A 25261-nucleotide genomic window follows, 5' to 3' on the forward strand; every position below is an offset into this window, starting at 1 on the left:
TTGAGCTGTACATAGCTTATCACAGACTACATGCACAGGCTTATCTGAATTTGATATCTTTGTAGTAATTGCAAGGAGAAGATACAGGCACACATCTCTCAGAGGATGGGTACAGGACGGAAACAAAGAGAAGGAGAGAGGAAGGATGGAGTCTCTCAAGGAGTTTTGGAGGAGTTCCTGTAAGATCTCCATGTATGACACAGTTTGACTACAAGCATCCTGCACCTGAACAACATCTTATTCCAACACCTGAAGGCCACGATAGTCAGCACAGGCTGTAACTACTTGATCGACTGTGCTCTCTGACAAACTGTTTGTCAAAGTGATCTATGAGTCTGTACAGGTTCTATGTGTCAATCTGCCTCTCTAAGTGGGCCAGTGTCTGGAGGTTTTTTTAACTAATGTTCCTTTAAGTATGTTCATGGTAGCAAATTATGTCATTGTTTTATACGTTTGAGTGTCTTTGCATTTGCTCTGGATTCAATTTGAAAGACTCCTCCATTTTCAAAGAACTGAAAGTACCAGGATGCATTACAGACTGGCACAACTGTTTCATTATTTTGTAGCTTACTGGCCACAAGAGATAGCCAGGTAGAAAAGAAAGAGATAATTTAACAAAACAAAACAAAACAAAAAAAAAACCCTTCTCATTTCTACAATGAAAGCAAAGCCCATTTATAGTTCCACAAACTACTTCTTTTACTGCCTTTCAGTGCAGTGCCTCTGTTTCACAACAATTGGTGTTCTGGAAATATAATGCAGAGAGGAACTGAATCTAAATTCCATTTCTGCACTGACACTGCACCTGTTAAAGACATTGACAGTTTGTTTATTTTAGGAAAAATAAAATGATATCTTATTATAAAATGCACCTTGAAAAATAATAATGCATTCTTCAAAGAAAAGACTCGCGTGTCTTCTGCCAGAAACCAGGAAAACAGTACAGCAGAAATAGCTTGAGTGCTTTTCTTTTCTCATTCACTTTACCCAGTAGGGAAAATCACATTTAGAACAGTAAATAACTCATGATGAGCAGAATGCAATTGCAATCCTGCTAAATAAAAATAAAAATCCTATTTTGAAATAATCAAGCAGAAGGACTAGAAAATATAAAACAATCTAATATTATCAAATAGAAGTACAGAATATGTGGGAGGAAGGTAGGTGAAAGGGAAATAAATGAAAGGAAGAAAATACCGTGTAATCTGCAGGCCTTTCAAATGCTCATTAAGAAAAATCTGTATTCCTTCATAAAAGTAATTCTGCCTGGACTAGTAGCAGCTGAAATAAGCTTCCTCTTAACAATGTGAATATGCAGGTACTGTACGTTCTCTTTACGTGCACAGAATTTGAAATAATGCCTTTCTATATGAATATTGAGAGTGCATTTATAATTCACTGTTCTGGAAACTCAAATGGTGCTTGAAACATTTGCACTGAAAACTGAAGCCAGAATAACACCATGCTACCTCAGTGCTGAATCGAGCAGAACAGAGTGCTGCTCAGGACATACTGGTGCAGGATTCTACATTTAGGTAGGATTGGTTTTAAATGCACAGATAAAGGATGGGAAGCACCTGGATACCTAACAGTCCTGCAGGAAAGATGAGAAACACAGCAAGATACAATTGAGCCTGATGGCCTCCTGAAATACAGAATCGGGTTTATGAATAGCAAATCCTGCAAAGCAGCCTCTGCTGTCTTCATCCCCAGTAAACCCAGGGAAGGTGTGCTATTCTTAACCATTAGAAAATCCAGGGAAAAGAAGTATGATCAACAGTCTGAAAAGCTGGCTTTTGAGGAAAAGAATTAAAGACTCTGGGATGTTTAGCTCAAAGACTAAATTGCAAGTCTTCAGGTGAGCACCAACATGCTACAGAGGGCAGACAGCAAGCTTTCAGTGGCAGTAAAGAATAAAACAAAGAGTTTGGAGACATAATAGCAGCTAGGAAGGATCAGGCTTGTCATGGTTTTATGATTTTTGGTACTGGTATTCCACATCATAACATCATGTAGTGCATTTAGAGTTAAAGAGTTAATGCTCCAGCTCCGTGGATCATCAATAGTTCCAGGTATACCTGTCTCAGAAGAGAAGAAGAACTCCATTCCCCAGAGGACTTTGCGATGCTTTGCGTTCTTACGTGTTTACGCTCAGAGGGAAAGATAAAAACTGTCTGCGGTCACGGGACACTCTCTTTCCTTTGGGATCGACTCAGCAGTGGGTGCTCGCTGCCGTCCGCCTTCAGCGTTAGCGTAAGGCCTTCGGTTTATCGGACACTCTCTCTTGCTCATTTTATTTGATTTATTAGCTTTAATTCCAATTATATTGTATTATATTGTGTTATTTTGCTTTCTGATATCTTATTTAGTAAATTAGCTTTCCTCCTCAGATCGTTGCCGCTGTTTTGTTCCTAGGCCCATCTCCCTTTTCCCTTCTCCCTTTCCCCCTTCCCCTTTCCTGGGGGCGTGGGTCCGTGGGTCCCCCGCACCAATCGTCACGGAACCGGGCCGAACCTGCCCGTAAACCGTTGACATTTTTGGCGCCCGAACAGGGACAAGAACCAGCTGCTTTAGCCGGTCAGAGACATACTTTTAGAGTGAATCTCTGTCTCTCGTTAGCAGGCTTATCTGTACTGCAGGTGCTATACGGCAAAACACGACCTTGAAGTCTGGGCGTACTGCCAGTTGTCCTGGGATAATTGTAAACTTTTTGGGTACTGCCAGCTAGTTTTAGAAAAGAGAAAAAAAAATGCTTTCTCTTTTTAAACTGGTCTTAAAGGGACTGCATTTCATCGGTTTTTCCCTTGTAATGCTCAGAACGTACTGGGACTTAATTAAGTTTGCCAGTCTGATCCATGGAGCTTGGTCTCTGTATGATAAACTAAAAACACTGATGGAAATACCTACCTGGCTTTTGTATATGATGTGGCATTCAGTTCCAGAGGGAGTAACTCCAGATGAAGTTGCTAACTCTATAGAACTTGTGATTTTTAAACAGACTCCTGGCCACTCCTTTGAATTCATTATGCGTTTTCTGAATGCCCATCCAATGCTTGTTATGATTGTGGTGTCAGTCTCCCTGAATGTACTTTTACTCAGTATTTGTATTTATAATATTTTGAGAAAACCCTCTCCAGAGCCAGAGAATACTGACTGGCAGGGAGTTTGGAGGGACTTAGGAGAGACTTTAGAGAAATGGGCATCACCGGTGTCATGGAACTTTTCTCCTGAACACCTGCAAGATCCTGAGAACTTAAGCAGATATTTGAGACAGGGATGTTGCGGCTCAAACAGATCTGAGGAGGCCCAAATTATTTGGGGTCTGGCTTATGCTTACCGGGCCTTATTCAATACTATCCCAGAGAGGCATAGAGTTTCTGAAATAGAGCGAGAGAGTCTCCGAGCCGAAAGGGACAGTTTCCTGATCCAGAAAGAGAGTCTTTTAACTGACAATCAGACTCTCCAGTCCAATCTAGACGCCCTCCAATCCGAGCGAGACGCCCTCCAGACCGAGAAAGACACCCTCCAGTCTCAACAAGAAGTCCTCCAATCCGAGAGAGACACCCTCCAGGCCGAGAGAGACGCGCTCCAGATTGAGAGAGACGCCCTTCAGACCGAGAAAAACGCCCTCCAGACTGAGAAAGATGCCCTCCAGTCTCAACAAGGAGCTCTCCAATCCGAGAGGGATGCCCTCCAGACTGAGAAAGACGCCCTCCAATCTGAGAGAGACGCCCTCCAGACTGAGAGAGACGCCCTCCAGACTGAGAGAGACGCCCTCCAGACTGAGAGAGACGCCCTCCAGACTGAGAGAGACTCCCTCCAATCTGAGAGAGACACCCTCCAGACTGAGAGAGACACCCTCCAGACTGAGAGAGACACCCTCCAGACTCAACAACAAGCTCTTCAATCCAACATGGACACCCTCCAGACCGAGCGAGACAACCTCCGTTTTCAACGAGATGCTTTCCAATCCAATATGGATGCTTTTCGGTCCCAGCGAGATGCCCTCCAATCTGAATTAGACACCCTCCAATCTGACCAAAAACACCTCAAAGCTGAGTATCTTTCCTGCCAAGGTACATTATTCCATTACGAAAATGAACTGACCCATGTTCGGGCTCAACAAGACAAGCTCCAAGGTGAACTAAATTCCCTCATAGCTCAGCGAGATGAACTTCGAGCCGAGCTAGAGAGAATGATCATTAATACTAAACAATATGATCAACCACAGGTGATACCAGAATCGATGTCAGTTGCCCCTGTAAGAGGACGGAAAATGAAAAAAGTCTCAACTCCCTTAGAAGAGAAGAAAGAGGAGGAGCTGAGAGTGGAAGAAGCAGACTCTGAAAGAGAAGAAGAGAAAGTAGAGGAACCAGACACTGCAAGAGAAGAGGAGAAAGGAGGTCCAGAGGAGTGGTTCAGAACTCTAGATTTTCCAGTAGGAGGGATGAGTCACCCAACAAGATCACGGTCACCAACGCCTAGAAGGGCAATGAGCCCTGATAGAGTAGGAGATGGAGATGAAAGAGAAATTGTTACTGATGTTACTCGACCTCTGAAAATGAATGAAATTCGAAGTTTGAGAAAAGACTTTACACGCCACGCAAGTGAACCTATTGTCACCTGGTTACTACGCTGTTGGGACAGTGGGGCCAACAGTGTGTGGCTAGATGGTAACGAAGCTCGCCAATTGGGTAGCATTGCCAGGGACTCTGCCATTGATAGAGGCATTAGTACATGCCACAACAGACCCTTCACTCTCTGGAAGCGGATGCTGATAGCCGTGAAAGAAAAATATCCCTTCAGAGATGATCTGTTGCCTGAGAAGAAGAAATGGTCTGATATGGAAAAGGGCATACATTATTTGAGAGAATATGCTGTGGTGGAAATGTTACATGACCCTGCATTCATTCATGATGAACCAAACCAAGACCATGACCCTGAGAGAATCAGATGTACACCAATTATGTGGCGTATATTCACGAGGACAGCACCAGACAGGTATGCCAGTACATTAGCAGCAATGTATGGCAGAAGACAAAGAAGACCCCTTATAAATGACCTGATTAACAAACTTCAAGACATTGAGTTACATTTAACCCCTCTACGAGCTTATGTTTCAGCCTTGGTAAAGGTAACTGAAAGACTGGACAGACTAGAGAGCAATCAAGAAGATATAATGGACGAACTGACTACTGTGCTTGATTCTGACGAAACTGATAGATTTGATGGGAACCAGGATTCCCAAAACAGTAACGTCTCAGCTATCAAAAGAGGACGTTCTCCTGCTCGAGGAAGTGACAAGAGTAAGACTATGTCACGTATTGCCTTATGGCGCTACCTACGTGACCAGGGGGAAGATATGAAGAAGTGGCATAAAAAACCCACATCTGCACTTCAGGCACGGGTAAAAGAATTACGAAACAGATCAACCATCAGAGTGAACTTCTCCAAGAAGGTGACTGCTCCAGTGACTGCCGGACACGGCAGTAGCCGTAAAAATAACAGAGGTAACAAATAGAGGGGCCCTGCCCCCAGCCAGGGGGGGGAAAGGGATAATAGAGTGTATTGGACTGTGTGGATTCGATGGCCTGGCACATCAGAACCACAGAAATATAAGGCCCTGGTGGACACTGGTGCACAGTGCACTCTAATGCCCTCGAGTCACCAAGGGACAGACTTAATCTATATTTCTGGGGTGACTGGGGGTTCCCAAGAGTTAACCATGTTGGAGGCCGAAATAAGCCTCACTGGTAAAGACTGGCAAAAACATTCTATTGTGACTGGCCCAGGGGCTCCATGTATACTTGGTATTGATTACCTCAAAAGGGGATATTTTAAGGATCCCAAAGGGTATCGATGGGCCTTTGGAATAGCTGCTGTGGACGCAGACAACGTTAAGCAGCTGTCTGCTTTGCCTGGCCTATCAGAAGATCCGTCTGTTGTGGGGTTGCTCCAAGTGGAGGAGCAACAGGTACCGACTGCTACAAAAACGGTGCACAGACAACAGTACCGCACCAACAGGGATTCCTTGCTCCCCATTCATAACCTGATTCGACAGCTAGAGAACCAGGGAGTGATCAGCAAAACTCACTCACCTTTTAACAGCCCCATATGGCCGGTGCATAAAGCCAGTGGAGAATGGAGGCTGACGGTAGATTACCGTGGCCTGAATGAAGTCACACCCCCACTGAGTGCTGCTGTGCCGGACATGCTACAATTCCAGTATGAACTGGAGTCAAAAGCAGCCAAGTGGTATGCCACCACTGACATTGCTAATGCCTTCTTCTCAATTCCATTGGCCACAGAATGCAGGCCACAGTTTGCCTTCACCTGGAGGGGCGTTCAGTACACCTGGAACCGTTTGCCCCAGGGGTGGAAGCACAGCCCAACCATTTGTCATGGATTGGTCCAAACTGCATTGGAACAGGGCGGTGCTCCTGAGCACTTACAATACATTGATGATATCATTGTGTGGGGCAATACAGCAGGAGAAGTTTTTGAGAAAGGAGAGAGAATAATCCAGATCCTTCTGCGAGCTGGCTTTGCTATCAAGCGAAGCAAAGTGAAAGGGCCTGCACAGGAAATTCAGTTCCTAGGTATAAAGTGGCAAGATGGACGTCGTCACATCCCTACAGATGTGATTAACAAAATCACTGCCATGTCTCCACCCACTAGTAAGACGGAGACCCAAGCTTTTTTGGGTGTAGTGGGCTTTTGGAGAATGCATGTTCCAAACTACAGCCTCATTGTGAGCCCTCTCTATCGGGTGACGCGGAAGAAGAATGATTTTGTGTGGGGCCCTGAGCAGCAGCAGGCTTTTGAGCAAATTAAGCAGGAGATAGCCCGTGCCGTGGCCCTGGGGCCAGTGCGGACGGGACAGGATGTAAAGAACATCCTCTACACTGCTGCTGGAAAGGAAGGTCCCACTTGGAGTTTGTGGCAAAGAGCTCCTGGAGAGACCCGAGGCCGACCCCTTGGATTCTGGAGTCGGGCGTACAGGGGGTCTGAGGAGCGCTACACTCCAACTGAGAAGGAGATCTTAGCCGCGTACGAGGGGGTTCGAGCTGCTTCCGAAGTAATCGGTACTGAAACGCAGCTCCTTCTGGCACCTCGACTGCCAGTGCTGAACTGGATGTTCAAGGGAAAGGTTCCCTCCACCCATCATGCTACTGATGCCACTTGGAGCAAGTGGATTGCGCTGATTACACAGCGAGCTCGGATGGGGAACCTCAGTCATCCAGGAATCCTAGAAGTGATCATGGACTGGCCTGAAGGTAAAAAGTTTGGAACAACACCAGCAGAGGAGGTATCACGTGCCAAAGAGGCCCCACCATATAATGAACTACCAGACAATGAAAAGAGATATGCCCTGTTCACAGATGGATCCTGTCGCATTGTGGGTAAGCACCGCAGATGGAAATCTGCTGTGTGGAGCCCCACACGACGAGTTGCAGAGGCCACTGAAGGAAAAGGAGAATCAAGTCAATTTGCAGAGGTAAAGGCTGTCCAGCTGGCCTTAGATATTGCTGAACGAGAGAGGTGGCCAGTGCTTTATCTTTACACTGACTCATGGATGGTGGCAAATGCTTTATGGGGGTGGTTACAGCAATGGGAACAAAATGGTTGGCAACGGAGGGGTAAACCTATTTGGGCTGCTGAACTGTGGAGAGACATTGCTGCCCGAATAAAGAATATGGCTGTAAAGGTGCGCCATGTAGATGCTCATGTTCCTAAGAGCCGGGCAACTGAGGAACAACAAAATAACCATCAGGTAGATCGAGCTGCCAAAGTTAAGGTGGCTCAAGCAGACTTGGACTGGCAACACAAGAGTGAATTATTTTTAGCTCGATGGGCCCATGAGACCTCTGGCCATCAAGGAAGAGATGCAACATATAAATGGGCTAGAGACCGAGGGGTGGACTTAACTATGGATGCTATTGCACAGGTTATCCATGACTGTGATACATGCGCCACAATTAAACAAGCTAAGAGAATGAAACCTCTTTGGGGGGAAGGGCGATGGCAAAAGTATAAATATGGGGAGGCATGGCAGGTTGATTATATCACCTTGCCACGATCTCGCAGTGGTAAGCGTTATGTGCTCACCATGGTGGAAGCAACCACTGGGTGGCTTGAAACATATGCAGTACCCCATGCTACTGCCCGAAACACCATCTTAGGGCTTGAGAAACAAGTCCTATGGCGACATGGCACTCCAGAGAGAATTGAGTCCGATAATGGAACTCATTTCAAAAATTCTCTTGTAAATACTTGGGCCAAAGATCATGGCATTGAGTGGATTTATCATATCCCCTATCACGCACCAGCTTCTGGTAAAATTGAAAGGTACAATGGATTGTTAAAAACCATGTTGAAAGCAACGGGTGGCGGAACATTTAAGCACTGGGAGAAGCATTTGGCAGAAGCCACCTGGTTGGTCAACACTCGAGGATCCATCAATCGTGATGGTCCTGCCCAATCCAGATCTCTACCTACTGTAGAGGGAGATAAGGTCCCTGTAGTACATGTAAAGAACATGTTGGGAAAAACAGTTTGGGTCCTTCCAGCTTCTGGAAAGGGTAAACCTCTCCGTGGAACTGTTTTTGCTCAAGGACCTGGGTCCACTTGGTGGGTGATGCAGAAGAATGGGGATGTTCAATGTGTACCACAAGGGAATTTGATGTTGGGGGAGTGCGGTCGTTAATTCCATGTATATACATATATATGTTGTGTGTATTTAAGGCATGTTAATCATTGTTCTTCTATACATATATATCAAACATGATGTAGTGATGTGGAATAAGGGGTGGAATGTCATGGTTTTATGATTTTTGGTACTGGTATTCCACATCATAACATCATGTAGTGCATTTAGAGTTAAAGAGTTAATGCTCCAGCTCCGTGGATCATCAATAGTTCCAGGTATACCTGTCTCAGAAGAGAAGAAGAACTCCATTCCCCAGAGGACTTTGCGATGCTTTGCGTTCTTACGTGTTTACGCTCAGAGGGAAAGATAAAAACTGTCTGCGGTCACGGGACACTCTCTTTCCTTTGGGATCGACTCAGCAGTGGGTGCTCGCTGCCGTCCGCCTTCAGCGTTAGCGTAAGGCCTTCGGTTTATCGGACACTCTCTCTTGCTCATTTTATTTGATTTATTAGCTTTAATTCCAATTATATTGTATTATATTGTGTTATTTTGCTTTCTGATATCTTATTTAGTAAATTAGCTTTCCTCCTCAGATCGTTGCCGCTGTTTTGTTCCTAGGCCCATCTCCCTTTTCCCTTCTCCCTTTCCCCCTTCCCCTTTCCTGGGGGCGTGGGTCCGTGGGTCCCCCGCACCAATCGTCACGGAACCGGGCCGAACCTGCCCGTAAACCGTTGACAAGGCTATATAGTGTTGAAAATCACATACAGAACAGGTGAGAAATAAGCCAAGGTCTTTAAAAAACAGCCTCTGATAGATCAAAATATAATACTCCTACCTGGTAACAAAATAATAAATGCAGCTGTTCTTAGACATTTGTAAATGAGCAAAAAAGGATATTCTTTTTCTCTGACCTTAGAAAATCTCTGTTTATTGTTTTATGAATAGCAGAAACCCCTTGTGCTCACAGCATCCATAACAAGCTATATCTTTTGGTGCTTACTTTTGAATCATGGCTTACATGACATATTATTGAATATAAGAGGAAGTCCATCACTATGTCCCAGCAGCTTAATCAGAAGTACAGTTACATCCATAACTCCTCACAAATTAACCTAAGGATACTTGTTGGTCCATCATACACTGAGACACAGATGTAATGCTGTGTATAAGGACACATTTGATTATAACATTATGCACAGACATAGCAATATTTGTATTAAAAAACAAAATCAAGACAAAACACTACTGCTCACTCTGATCACTGAATATCAATAGTCCTGAATATGAATTAAAATCACAGAATCATAGAATGGTTTGTGTTGGAAGGGACCTCAAGGATCACTAGGATCCAACTCCCCTGCCACAGGTAGGGTTGCCAACCACAAGATCAAATGCTAGATTAGATTGCCCGAGCCTTATCCTACCTGGCCTTGAACACCTCCAGGGACAGAGTATCTACAGCCTCTCTGGACAGCCTGTTTGAGAATCTTATCACCCTCAAATACCCCATATTTATGTTGCTACAATTACTTTTTTATATTTCATCCAGTATCTCCAAAAATCTCCATTCTGAAATCATGCTGAGTGCTTATGAACAACAGTTGTTGTCAACTGATAAGCACTGTTTGATCTTTAATTATTTTTATTATTACTTTTTTAACAGAATTACTCTCTGACAAAACAACTTGCTGGTATTTTAAGCCATCTCTTTTCATAAGCTTAGTTTCATATAAATTTTTTCCAGCTGTTCTGTGCTATTTGTAGCACCACAGTTTAAGATTGTTTCTTGGGGATAGAACTATGAGAGTGACAGTCCAGGACATCCTGCACTGCATCAGTAAATGCTTGGAAGAATATAAGACTGAATGAGAAGAATGAGAAAGAAGTCCATGGAAACTATAACCCTATGCAAGGCAAACAAAACAGGAATCTTTATGAATCGAAAAGAAATGGAAAGTTAAGAACAAGAGCATAGCATAAAACAAGGAGGCAGAGGAATAGCTGACATGTGATTACAGAGCAGCCTCTGTGCATTGGGAAGGGAAGGGATGGGCTTTGATAATTCTCCTGATGAATTCAAGCACAATTCCATAAATGAGATAGGATGGCATCCAAGACAGAATGCTAAGAAGGATTCTATTCTAAATAGTAATCCTAAGAAACCATTACTAGCTTTCTTACTAGCTATAGGTAGGTGCTACATCTATAGAGATGTGTTGGTGTAGCTATGTATATTGTACTAATCTAGAAGTCTTAAAAAAAAATTAGTTATCTCAGCAAAGGTCATTGAAAATAAACATACAGTATTCCCAGAGCCTCACTGACTCTTATGAGCCAAAAAAAAAAATAAAATTAAGATATGAATATCAAGTTAAAATGAAGGTCAACCTTTCTAGAAGAAAGAACTGAAGCACAGTAAGAGTACTAGCAGGTATAATTGTTAATCTTAGCTTTGATTGTAGTGGGTTATTTTTTTTCCATATCAGGTGTATAGAAAACAGCACAGAAAGAATATTTTTCATGTTTATTTACATGTTCATAAAATGATTGTGAATTTTAAAGGGCATAATTATTTTAAAAAGAAACCTACAAATTTAAAAACTGCAATGAGCACAGAAAGATTTCTCTTACATTCAGAAAGGTAGTGTTGAGAAGGAGCAATAACTACGGTGTGTATCAAACTGAGTTATAGTTACTGCTGACTGCATCAATTTACCTCCACTCCAACATTTTTATTTCTACAAAATAAGTGTCAAATTTATTTTTAACTCATGTTCATATACAGTTTACAAGGATTTTTATTAGTACCACTGTGAATCAAGGATGTGCTAAGTCATGGATAGACAATTATGTCTACTCTCATTTTAAAACAATATGCAACTTCATGGCTCTGTCAAACCTCCATGCTACATATTCAGAGATGAGCAGGTCAGCCATATACAGAGCTCTTCCTCACCTCAATGTTAAAGTTCTAGACAACTTAAATAAACACTAATGCATGTCAAAACAGGTAAATAATATAGGAATGAAGCAAGAGCATAAAGAAGACCTCACTAAATGAGGTCAAATACAGCAGACCTCACTCATGGCTGTAGTTGGTATCACCTGCAAAAAAAAAACAGCTCTGTAGATCAATCCCTACATGCACAGCTGCAAGGAGCTCTGAGGATCTTCAAAAAGTGTCATCCAAGTAGGCTGAGTACTCTTATCAGATGCTACAATTTGTTCACCATTACCAGGTCAGGATTTAAATAAACACATTAGTAATGAAAAGCAGTGACACAGTTCCATATATATGGGCTATTTATGGAAAATAATAAGAGAAAAAGTTGCCACAGACAAGAGGGTACAGAATGAGTAATTGCAGCAAAAAAATGCATTCCTGCGGATGGCAGCCAAATCCCTGACAATGGACAGAAGGAAAGAAAAATCATTAAATATCCTATCAGTATGAAATGCTACAAAAGATGGCGCAAAATATATCCAAAACTAAAAATAGAAGACATACTTGATTTTTGTTTTGCTTATCTTTGCATAATTGGGTGGCTTAGTGTGTACTGTTATCAGTTCCTATATAGCTAGGAATAGTAAAATGCTGTGTATAATGAACTACTTATGACCTGAACCTAATAATGCAGTGTAAAGGAATACAGACAAGGAGAGAGAGGAAAAGCCTTGAAGGTCAGGGCATATCAACTGGCCTGGGACTATCAACAATTCAGCAGTTGCTAATTAGGGATAATAGTACAAAGCGTGATGTGAGTCAAAACCCATTTCTGAGGTAACAAAAAGGGCAAGGACCAAGTCTGTAACATTTATACAACACCGTATCTGATAAAATTGCAAAGCAGAAAGTTTTAAAAAATGGTAATATTGAACTCAAGTGGACTCAAGCACAAGAAGGAAGAAACAATCAACATTTATACAGTTCCCAGCAAATAGGAGGAAGAAATACCTGTAATACTTCTCCAAGCACACTCCTCATTGTATCAACAATTCATCACAGTCTATTCAGTCTAGAACTGTGAACCTTTGCACCCTGCAGAGCATCAAAGGGTAGATACAAGGAATGTGCATTTTCTTACTTTTTTGAAGTTATTTTTTTATTATTAGTTGTTTACAACAAATATAATTCTGTGTTGTTAATGAATTTTCTTTTGTACTGATTGGGTAACTCAGTGCATTGGTGTTGCCATAAGTGCATGAACTGCTGTGTTTTGTTCACATCATTAAAAACTTTAATTAGACTAACAATAAGTTCTCACTTTTGCCCACAAAATCATGAGCATCACAACATCACCAATACTCTGAAAGCAGAGCCTACTGTTGTACACAAAGAAGGCATCCCTAGGAGGACCAAAACAATATAGCTCACACTACTTGGATTGTGTGAAGGAGTTTCCTGGCAACCACATATTAATCAGGTAATATTTATACCTGCTTTGAAAATATCAAAAAACACTGGGTCCCAGGCTTGTTGTCCAGCTCCTTAATTCATCAAACCACATTGGAAAGGTTTGCAAAAATACAGAGGAAATAATACTGGGTTTAGCAGGCTTAAAGCTGATAAATCAGAATCGTTTGAGCAGTTAGACCATGCCTATAAGCTTTCCTCAATTAAAGCTTATTAATAACACAGCCTTTAGATAGCCTGGGGATAAATGTTATATTCGGTGAAAAATTAAAGAGCACTTCTTTTACACTGAGGATATACTGGTGTAAAATGTGCTAAACACTGTGGCTTTTGGCTTTAATCCTATGCCTTCCTAAATCTATGTTATACACTACTTAGCTTAACAGCTATTTGTTTCACCAGGTTTTCTGTTGTTCTTCAGCAATAAATAGTTAAAAACTAAATTGATCCATTTTTAGTTTGTTTGGGTTTTTTTATTCCAAATATTTAATGAAATAACTCCTCAGTAAGGTGAATAATTCCATAATGGACATTTCACAAGGACTGCATATATTCACCTGAAAGCAATCATTTCCAAAATGAAATGCACTTTGCTTTCTTCTTTCAAACACAATTTCAAAACATAGTTTGTTTCCTTCTGACTATGTGATATAACAGTTTGAAGAACAGTTCAAATTTCTTAGAGTTTTTCTTAGGTATCTCTTGCTGCACATTCTGAAGAAAAACATACATTTATTCCACCTGTGCAATATTAGCTCTTTTTTTTTTTTAGCTTATGGAAAGATCTCTAAACTTAAGGCTGTTAACATTGGTTAGAGCACTACTAACTGTTACATGTACTAGCAATCTATGTCAAAGTTGTTAAGGAACAATCATTGCTTCAGCAAAGTCCTTGTACTACTTACTGAAATGCTGCAGAAAAGAAAATGGAGGCAGTTGTTAAAATCTCAGCAGGATGCACAAGTGGAAAGTATGATTTGGTGGTTCTAAGCCAAGTAAATATTGCTACAGAACTTCTGACATTCAGTGATTCAACAGCAAATCTAAGCAAGTTTAAGAAGCTCTTTAGGGCAATGGAGGGTTTTCTTCTACTATCACTCAGTGCTTGTAAATTTCAACAAATTACAGAAATTACTGAGAAAATATGACAACTGTCATATCCAAAGGAGTGACAAGACAACAGGAGTCTTTTGTATCTATAGAGATTGAAAGCATTTCTTCTTGAATACACTGGAAATAAAAAGGAGCTCTGCAAAATGTGCTCTTTAAAAAAAATGGACAGCTTAAATTAATTGAAGACAATGTTTTCCCTTTTCCACTATTTCAATCACAGATTTTAAATGTTTCAAAGATGTAAAATACAACTAGTTAAAATAAATTGCAAAGAGAGTTTCAGATCCTCAAAAATATCCACAGCAGAATTTGCTGTGCAACCCCACAACTGGAAATTAAACCGCAGTGAATATAGAAGAAAGGAGAGAGTTTGTCAGGATAGACTAGATGTACCTACATGAATAAGTTCTCATTAGACAAGATAACAGTTGTTTATAAATACTGAAGGGCTTGAAGGATTTTAGCTTATAGAAAGGATGACAGGGAATATTTAGACCTAGGATGATTAGACCTAAAATGACCTAGAAGTGAGATAGAGTGCTGATTTACAGAACTTGTCCAAATATAGAGAAAGGTCATAGTGATTCTGTTGGTTAGTAAGTGATTAAAATCACAGTGTTTTGAGAACTTCATATATTCAGGAATTTTATAACACTGTTCTGTTTAGTAATATCACAGCTGATTCTAGTTGGTACTGAAATCCCCAAAATAAGCTATACTCAAGTCAAAAGTCTGTATACCTTCTTTGATTTTGTTCTTAACTGTCTGTTGCTGAGATGAGGTGCACTGTCATCCAAACAGTGAAGTGATATAAAGTAAGGTGACTCTTTTCATGGTTTGCTTCTCTAAAATTGGTTCATGAGTCACAGCTGTTGATCACCTCCAACTGATAATCAACATCCTGAATAGATTATTTAAAAGACAGCTGTTAGCTTCAGTATTGATGTCTGGATGATCACAGACATCTGCAGCACCAGAGGAACCAGAATGAAATCAAGAAACAGTGTGAAGAAAAAAAAAACACTTCAGAAAAGCCACAATAGCTTTCTCAAGGTTTACAGTTTTTTACTGTTATGGCTTGTATGGCGCCCATGAGTGGAGTGTTTTAATGAAAGGTTACAAGCTCTCAGGAAAGGACAGACTGACAAGAAGATCTCAAGGTGTTGCCATTCATATCAGTGATTATCTGGAGCATGCGGAACTCTGCATAGGAATGGATGAGGGCATGGCTGAGAGTTTATGGGTAAGGATTAAAGGGAAGACAAGCCTAGAAGAAATTACAGTAGGGGGCCACTACAGGCTACCTGACCAGAAAGAACAAGTGGATGAGGCTTTTATCAGAGAAATAGGAGTAGCCTGGATTTCCAGAGAACAGACTTTGGCTTTTTCAAACAGCTGCTTAGTAGAGTACTGTGGGATAAGGCTCTTATTCCATTCAAGGAATCTGATTAATACTAATGGATCCCCTTCTCCAAGTTCAGGAGTGATGCATTCCAACAAAGAGAAAGTCAAGCAAAAACACAAGACCTACATTTTGGCCAACTCAAGCATAAAAGGGAAGCCTACAGAGTGTGGAAGCAAAGACAGATAATCAGAGAGTAGTAAGAGAAATTATCCATGCGTATAAGGATCAAGTTAGGAAAGTTAAGTCCGGACAGAACTGAATCTGGCCAAGAATATCAAGAAAAACAAGAAAGGTTTCCACAGTAGATATTTTCTTCCTGGCTTTGACATTGTCTCCTGTAAGATCTTCACAGAGAATCTACTGAAGTATAGACCTTCAATTAGATCCCAAGGATAAGTACTTGGTTCAGCACTACCCAATGTCTTCCTTAATGAAGGTGAGGCAGAGTGTACCCTCAGTAAATTTGTGGATGATGCAAAACTGGAAGGAGTAGATGATACAGTAGAGTGCTGCACAACTATCCAGGGAGCTTTGACAGTCTAGAGAGGTGGGTTGGAGACAAAGATCTCATAAAGTTCCACAAGGAAATGTGCAAAATCCTGAACTTGAGGACAAACAATCTCAGGCACCTGGACAAGTTGAGAGTGAGTCACCAGTGTCACCTTGCTGCTAAGGCTAAATGAATTCTCGGTTGCATTAGGCAAAGCAGTAACAGCAGGTCAAGAGAAATGATACTTCCCTCTACTCAACATTGGTGAGACCATCCCTAGAGCATTGCATCCACTTTTGGGGGCCCCAGTACAAGAGAGTGATGGACATACTAGTAAGCATCCAATAGAGTTCCAACAAGATGATGAAGAGACTAAAGTATGCCTTCTATGAGGGGAAACTGAGACAGTTCAGCATGGAGAAGAGAAGGCTCAAAGGGAATCTTAGCAATGTGCAAAAATACCTGAAGGGAGAGTGCAAAGAGCATGGAGCCAGGCTTTTTTTCAGTGGTTACCAGTGCCAGGGCAAGAGGCAATGTGCATTAACTTGTTCCAAGAGTTTACATCTCCACATTAGCAAGTACTTATTTACTATGCAAGTGACTGAGCACTGGCACAGGTTGCACACAGATGGTGTGGCATCTCCCTCCTTGGAGATGTTCAAAAGCTGCCTGGACAGAAGACAGGGCAACTTCCTCTGGCTGGCCCTGCTTGAGCAGAGGTTGGATAAAATAGCCTCCAGAGGCACCTTCCAACCTCAACCATTTTATGATTTCTTTTGTTGTGAGGTTTGAACCTCCCAGTTTTCCAGTGGGGCTGGAGCAAATAGCAGTCCTAAATCATGGAAGAATTCAGTGAGTCCTTGTGCCCTTGCATAAATAATTAATTCATTAAATGGATATAATATCCCTAGATGCTGATATAAAAAATTCACATAAACAAGTTTCTCATCTACAACAAATACTGGTAACAACTCAGGAACAAATGTACATATTAGACAAACATACAGCTATACTTCTGGTATGACTTCCCATCTTCCAGCAGTTTGCAGCCAAGTCAGTAACCGTATCTCTGTACTGAAACCATCAATATCTGATTTGTTTGCTCTTGAGTTTACACCTTGTTTCTTGAAGAAGAGAGCAAAATCTTCTGTTACACCCCTCCAAAAGCACGAGAGGACCTTTCCCTGACTCAGAAACAACTGACCTGGCTCTGAGAGGAGAGGATCCAGAGGCAGAAGGAAGCAAGATTCCTCAGATGCTTTACCAGTAATGTAATATCCTACATTGGCTGAATGAAAGCAGTCTAAAAGTCTGAAGTTTGCCATATCTGTTTATTTAAAGCCTCATTATTAACCTTTCATTAACATAGATATTTCATAGAATTAGGCTACAGATGAACAGGTATGAGAGAACTGAATAGGAAAGTGTTCTGCATTTTAAGACAGTTAAGTATGCAAATTTATTACTTAAATTAAAATGTCAATTCTCTCAAATTATATCAGCGATTCTAAGTTCATAATGGAAAAACTGTATCAGGGCTGGGGACTGATAAAGAATTCTTTAATCTTTCTAATTTACTCTACCAAATGCAATTAAAAGTTATTAGATTTCTAACACTTAAGCCTCTGTATAAAACATTATTCTAGTAGGAAATTAAACACTGAATTACAATCTACTTTCATTTTTATGCAAAAAAACTTATTGAACAAATATAACCAAACCACCAGAGTACAAGATGTGCTGTATTTTAGGAAATTTATTTCCATCCACTGGAGGACTAAAATCCATAGCAACTCACAGCAGTACTACTTTAGTAATGGTAAGTAAGTGTCAGCAAGCATCAAGACAATGGAAATCAGGAGTCATCAATGAGATCTCAGTATAATTCTGCAGGTTCCAGTATGCGTTAATAGAATTATGCATATGATTTAATAACATTTATTCACTAACCTGATGGATTTACTATGAATACAGAACAGGGAGAAACTAAACAACACATGCAGCTCACATGCAGCAGTTTACTTCCAAGGCAGCAATGGAAGATAGGCTAGCGAATAAAAAAACCTGCATTGCCAACCAATGCACTTTTTTCTTTTATTTTACTGACGTGAACAAAAAACACTCATCAGTTACTAGATTTCTTCTAGTACTCTAATTACTTTGCAGTTTTCTAAAGAATATCTTACTAGCAGCTCATGCAATCAACGCTATTTGGTCTTTACTGACTGCATGTGGGTTTCCAATAACAGTTTTAGATTTTGGGTTTATTCACAAAACCTTACATGGCTCAGTGCCCACTTATCTGAGGCATAAAAGTAAGGGTGAAAATTGATTTCTTAAATTGCTGGTGTGAACTCTTTTGTTATGCTCTTAGCCACAATGACTTCAAATGCCTGCAAGAGACTTCCATACCTGCTTCTTCTGACACTATAGTAAAATTGCTTTTTTTTATGGCTAGAATGCATCAGCATTATATACCTTCTAACTTCTTAACAGCCAGTGTTCTTTACTGAATCATTCATTTCCATCACAGCAAATACTCTGGAAGAGGAAAGCTGACAACATAGCAGTGTCACTGGTGCCACTGGCTGAAACACTGTCCCCTTTCCTAACCTCATATTGCTCTGGGGCACCAGGACTCCTGCTGCATGCCAGCATGTTCTTGCTAGATGTATCTACACTATCAAGAAACCTCATAGACCAAGTTCACAGTGAGGTCCCAGTGTCCCAGAATCCCCCTTTTATAAGTATTGCTTCAAACTCAGATGCCTGTCTTGGTCTGATCCAGCTTGTTTCATCTCAGAGAAAAATAAACCGAGGTGTATGTCTGAAGACAATTAGCTTCAGAGATCACACCCAGAGTCAAGACTGAGTCACATTTAGGTCTCTGCTCTGTGCACTTACTGCAACATTAACTCAGACACGTTACAAACTTAAAACAATTTTGTTAGCCAACAAAACTGCCTTCAACGTGAACTGACAGTTTAATAATCCCACGCACACGAAACTATTTACAATGTCACAAGAAAGCATAGGGCCAGTTGCTGTGCCAGCCTGCTCTGCAGAGATGAGGTCTGAGTGGCATGGACACAGCTGTTTTGCAGCCTACGCCCAAGGGCAGCAGCTCAGTCCTTGGAACAAACGCATTTAGCAGCTTAGCTGTACTTTTTTAAAAACACATTGCTTCAGACATGGTAGCCCACATCTCCCCACTGGTGCCAGTAACACCAACACAGGTGTTTCTCTAGTTCCAAGCAGATAGAAGAGCCAACTTTGGCTACTGGTAGCTTACTGAGACAGTTAATCATAGAATATAGGTAAAGTGGTAGCAACAGGGGCAGAAGGTCTTCTTTCCAACCTGATGACAACTGTACAGCTAGAACTAGCTCCATATGGTGCATAACCAAAATGCACAGTATAATTCAGTCAATGACTTATTCCTTATGAGTTATTAATCCTTCAGTCTGTTGCATCTTTTAGTCATTGGACATACAAGTGAAGGGATTCAGATGGCAAGAAAAAACATAAATTTGAAATTTCATAACTTCCAAACACTCCACAGCCAAAAAAAATATCTTTAACATTTCATAGGCCAATGTATAGGCAGGTTTTACAACTGGCCTTTAGTTAAATGTGAGTTTTAATTTAGTTCTATTTTTTTCAAGAATGTTCCTATAGGGATGTAGACCCATAACTATATAAAAACTGGCACAGATAGGTCTAGGCATAGAATGCAGTTATTTTTATTTCACACATATGCAGTGCCTTATTGTTTTTATTTTGGGAAATGATTTATTTTGATTATAGCATAATGGTAACTTGAAGTTATATGAAGAGCTATATATACTTACTTATGAAATTATGCCAGACTACTTTAATGTTCTTACACAGAGTAATTACTTTTTGAACTCTATAATGAATCTTGGTCATTTATTCAAGCCCACAGTGAAATCACAGTAAGGTCAAATTTGCTTATTCTGTAATGTTTGCCCACCTAGCTAATATTGGGAATTCAGAAAAAAAAAATGAAGTTCAGAGCTCTACCTGCTATTCCTCCTGGGGTGACTGAGATGTGACTACCTTTCAAAAGCCTGTTATGAGAAACTGCTGTTCAGATTAACCTGGTGAAATTGTGAGGCCAGGGACTTACAAAAACATGAGCTTTCTGAATAGACTCAGAAAAATGTTGCAGGTTAGTTACCTGTTTTTTTGTTTGGTTGGTTGGTTTGTTTTTCTTTTTCTTTTAGTTAAATAGAATAAAACTGTGAAACTTACCAAGATCTAAGTAGACACCAGGAACAAATGAGTTGAGAAAAAACATGAGAATGACACATCCCAGCACAGTCAGGCATTTGATGAGAAGGATTTTGTCTGTTATTCTGTGCTACAGAGAAGGAAAAGAATTGAATAACCGAGTTTATAAAGGAGTTATCTATTGTGCAGAGTTAAAAAAAAAAACATATGTGAAGTATAAACTGCTGTTCCACTATTGTATGTTCTTCAGCATAAAATACATAAATATTTAAGTTGAAATACTTCAAGTTTACCTATAGGAAACATGATCATACAGGAAGAGTGACACAGTGAGAAGATGGGAACATAGTTGTGCAAGTACAGTTGAAAGGCAGTTCATCATAGAATCATAGGGGTTGGAAAGGACCTCAAGAGATCGTCGAGTCCAACCCCCTTGCCAAAGTTCATACTATAGAGAGAACTTCAGGTGCGCTGTGGTAACACAGATTTGGACAAAATAACCCTTTATTGCAATTATACTCTGAAAACCTTTAATCTAACCTACAAGCCAGATTCTTCATACATCATATACAACTTTCAAGGACATGCCATGCCCCTAATCTTTATGAAGTTCCTGTACCACAGCCCCGCATCTCATGCTCTCATCCTCATACCCAAATTCCTTCAACTGAGCTGTTGCTTCTCTGCTCTGAACTCACTTTACCACCAACCCAGGGAATCCCTTTATCTCAGCCTGAGTACCTCTCTCATTTCCAGTCTCTTCCACAAAATTTAGAGCTTTACTAAAGTATAATTAAATCTCTATTATTTTAAAAGATCATCATTTATACAGTGTTTTGAAAAAGGTCAAAAACTAAATAGAAAACCTTGTTGGTATTGTTCTGTTTTGGTATGACACATAGGACAACAAGGTCCCAGCCAAGGACTTCAGCTCCCAATTAGAGGCCTGTATTCATTAGTGCCAGTGATGTGAAAAGGATATGAGGATTAGATAAATGAAGATGAAATTAATCCTACTATAGAGTATACATCCTGTCAGGTTCAGCTTTACCATAAAGACTTAGGCAGTGTTAATATGTGCACAGCAAAGAAAACAGGATTTATCCAAGTGGTTTATCCCTTCTTTAATAGCATAGCAGATGTGTTACAGATAGTGCAGTAAATCAGATTTGGAATTACTCTGTCATCATGCGTTGTGGTTATAAACAACCTACTGACACCTGAGATTTTCTGGCCATGATGGATTAAAATTTTAAGGTTTTAATAACTGCTGAATCATTTATTGATCCTTTAAACAAGTCTTTTCTAAAGAACATATATAAAACCTAATACATAGAACACGGTTCAGTATCCCCATCCTGCCTGAAAAGCCAAACAGTCTGCTATCATGAGACTCATTAAAATTTCATTGGATTCAAAGGATTCTCCTCATAAAAAGGCATAGGTCTACTTACACTAGTACTGAGAAGAACTGCCATCTACTTACTTTTTTCTGGAGTTCCTGAATATTTGTTTCCCAGTTTTTATCTTCTTGTGAAATTTGCCTGAAAGAAAACAACACCTGTTTTTTTCCAGAGTGCAATTAGAGCTCTGCCAACAGTACTGGAATAAATCCCTCTCATCACAACCAGATCAATCTTTTCCCTTTAAGGAGGAACTCATACTACAAAAGAACCATGGCTGCCCTATGTTCAGTAGCAAAATGCCCATGACAATTCATTTAAGACCCCACTTTTCAAATACACACCAATACACAGTTTGGTTCATGAAAAGCACCACAGGCTTGGAGGGAGCAAGCATCCAGAGTATGAACCTGGGTATAGGAGCTGGCTATATGTTCCCTTCATAGTTTCAGGAGTTAGTGTGTGCCATTCCGTGATAAAGCAATGGTCATGTGCTAACACCAAGTCAGAACACGTGTTACATTTGCATTTTATAATGAAGTTTTAAGATCCGAATAACTTCTTTCTGTTATCAGCAAAGTCAGCCCTGCAGCTAAAGCCTTGGGGTTTTCAGTTCAGGAGCTCTGTTGTTAATGTTAATGAATTTCTACATCGCTGTCAGTGCACCTGTGCTGAAGGAATCCTCATTTTCAGAATGAAGTGTACAATTTTTGTATATACTTTAGAATACTTTTTAAAGTGTTGTGAACACAAATAATGTCATGATATTTTAGAAAGACTCTTTTGTCCCTACATTCAAAGTGCACAATATCAGGAAAAAAATTAAAAGGAAAAATTATCTTATTACTGGAACAGTTTAAGAAACTGTACTTGCATGCCCTTTTATTATTTATTTAATTAAGATGTTTCTTTGTGAACATAAGATATTTCATCTTAAGCTAGGCTCAATTCACTGCCAGAGTATTTCTCACTGCCATTCTCAGACATCAAATGTCATACATTAACAGGTGGATTTGCTGGAACCTCAACAAAATAAGTTTAATATTTTGTTTATCTCAGTTTATAAAAACTTCTTCTCTATACATACTTGATTAATTACAAATACGCTTATGTCACCACTAAAGATTTTATTAATTCAAAAAGTAGTAAATCTCTGTTTTGCAAATACAGTAGTTCACTGGAGAACATTTGAATTTTTCATCATAGAAAAATTTACAGCATATTACGAAATTGAAGCTACTATTGTGGAGAAAAGCATAATGATGTATTTGTGATCTTTTGAAGCAAAAGCTACCTGAAATTTCTTGGCCTTTAAATTTTGGTTTATTCACATATATTTTCCAGACCTTACACATTCGTTTTGCCCTAAAGCACTTTTTGTGTTTCACTGAGACTGACAGTGGTTCTTTGTGTCTGCAATAACACCCATCTGATCAAGAAATGGCTGAGAATGCAGGTCTCATGTCAGAAAAGACAATAGCAAAACTAGAATATCATTCCAACTGTAGTTTGTGATGAACAGAAGCTCTATCTCAGTCCAACAAACTGCCTGTGCCTGCAGCTCACTCTTCCAAAGGTGGGAGCAGGGGAGGTGGCACCTGCCAGCACCCACTCACCTGTGGAATGTCCTGAGCTTCTTCCTCAGGAGCATCTCCAGAGTCAGCACCTTCTGCATCAAGAGGCATTTCACAGCAGTTTCTTCCCTGCTGGCAGGGTTAATGCGCTGAGCAGTTAACCTCCAAACATAGATCTCATGTTTCAGTTCTAAAATAAAGCAAGATACCTTATATTAAAGCAGATGCAATAGGTATGAAACCAGAGAATCACAAAATATGTGTAACATGTCTTAGATTGAAAACTGTTAAAATGATTGGAATGGTTTCCAAAGAGTTTGCCAGTTTCGAAGCTTTTTTTTTTCTTTTGCCACTTATTTTTCAGAGCTGAAGGAAATGGAAGATTAATGGAAACATTTCAATTTTTTAAATAACCTTAAATTCATTTCCCAATGAATAAAAGGTACTGTCTTTAAATATTTGCTTATGGCCACCACAATCTTTACTGCAAAAAATTGTACAATATTTGCTTTTTATCAGAACATAACCTGCCAAAACACATTAATATACTGCTAAAATGCAGATATCTGATCCTGTGTGAGTTTAAACAGACTGATTAATATTTCAAATCAGTCTCCAGAGTGTTGTTAGGATTTGGGGTGTGTTTTGATTAATTCTGGGGGGAAATAGTCAAGGTCTTGGAGAAAAAGTGAAAAGTGTTCTTTCCTGTTAACAACAGACACTAGAATGGTCATGCCAAAAAATATCCTTTGTGTTTTCCAGGAGATTCCTAAAGACTTGAAAGCTTAACAGTCATTCACTCTCTGAGCATATTCTTCCCAATTAATTAATAGGACATTTCATCATCCTTCCTTTTGTTTCTTTCCCCTCAAATTTCTTGTTACTGAAGAAAAAAAAAGTCAAGAATTCATGGCTTCATATCTTAAGATCCATATGTAGTGTGCAAATTACACTTATCTAAAAAAATGTATATGGAAGTATTTGCACCACATACACAAACTATAAGCATTATTTATATAAAAAATAGCTTAAATAATAAAATGATAAATATTTAAACATATATTTTATGTAAGCAATGATATTAACGTTTACTATTGCAACCCCCTAGTTGTTCATGGTATTTAATAACAAAATGAGTACTAAATGTGCTTAATATGTCTTCTGCATTTGTGATATTTATAGTGATAATACAGAGTATATCATGTAATAATTAACCATAAGTGGAAAGTAGACATGACAAAATTCAAACATTTGAGGGAAAAAGTAAGGATATTCAGTGCCACCATAACCTTCCTGAGCAGCTGATGAACAGCAGTCAACTAACATTTTGTACAGTTCACATCTACAAATGAGCACATAGCTTGCAAGCCAACAAAATGGTATTCTTTGCTTTAGCTTTATAAAGCACTGCTGGAAATGTAAACTCATCATATAAAGCTAAATAACAATTCCAGGTTACTAAACAACCAGTGCTCATCTAAAACATTTCTTATTAAAAAAAAAAAATATATATATATATATATTTATACCTGAACCATAGATAGCAGAGCTACAGGATCTACCATTTTCCTCTGTAATGTATTTGGTGATTCTTGCATGCAGCATAATCTGATGCTATTTCATATGGATAGGTCCTGCTTATCAATATGAGATCGTGCAGACAGCCTGTCCTGGCCATCATTTACTTTTCCATCAACAGTTTGTGACATCCACAAATCACTGAGTGATTTTCTATTCCCTTCCAGGACATAAACAAGAAAGTGACAGGGCTACAGGCCACAAAAAAAATAAAAATTAAAAAATAGAAAAATAAAATAAATAAATGAATAAATAAATAAAAATCTTCTTTGAGAATAAGGTGGATGCAAACTGCGCAAAAAACATATTTGAAACCTCAGAAAAGGTGGAAATTATTCTTTAATAAAATGGTAAGTGCACATTTTAAGTCTCTGTATTTG

The 25261-nt window shown here is 39.7% G+C and overlaps 1 protein-coding gene across 1 annotated transcript in view; it reads right to left on the reverse strand.

The window, feature by feature from the left end:
• OCA2 (OCA2 melanosomal transmembrane protein) overlaps positions 1 to 25261 on the reverse strand; it is a 170568-nt gene that overhangs the window by 65608 nt on the left and 79699 nt on the right. The window contains 3 exon segments of the mRNA XM_065741233.1: positions 20348 to 20456; positions 21813 to 21870; positions 23346 to 23493. Coding sequence (XP_065597305.1) covers positions 20348 to 20456; positions 21813 to 21870; positions 23346 to 23493 — 315 coding nt within the window.

The sequence above is a fragment of the Cyrtonyx montezumae genome, unplaced genomic scaffold (genome assembly GCF_038088225.1).
Source record: "Cyrtonyx montezumae isolate F1298 unplaced genomic scaffold, pur_monq_1.0 scaffold_3, whole genome shotgun sequence".
NCBI classification, from domain to species: domain Eukaryota; kingdom Metazoa; phylum Chordata; class Aves; order Galliformes; family Odontophoridae; genus Cyrtonyx; species Cyrtonyx montezumae.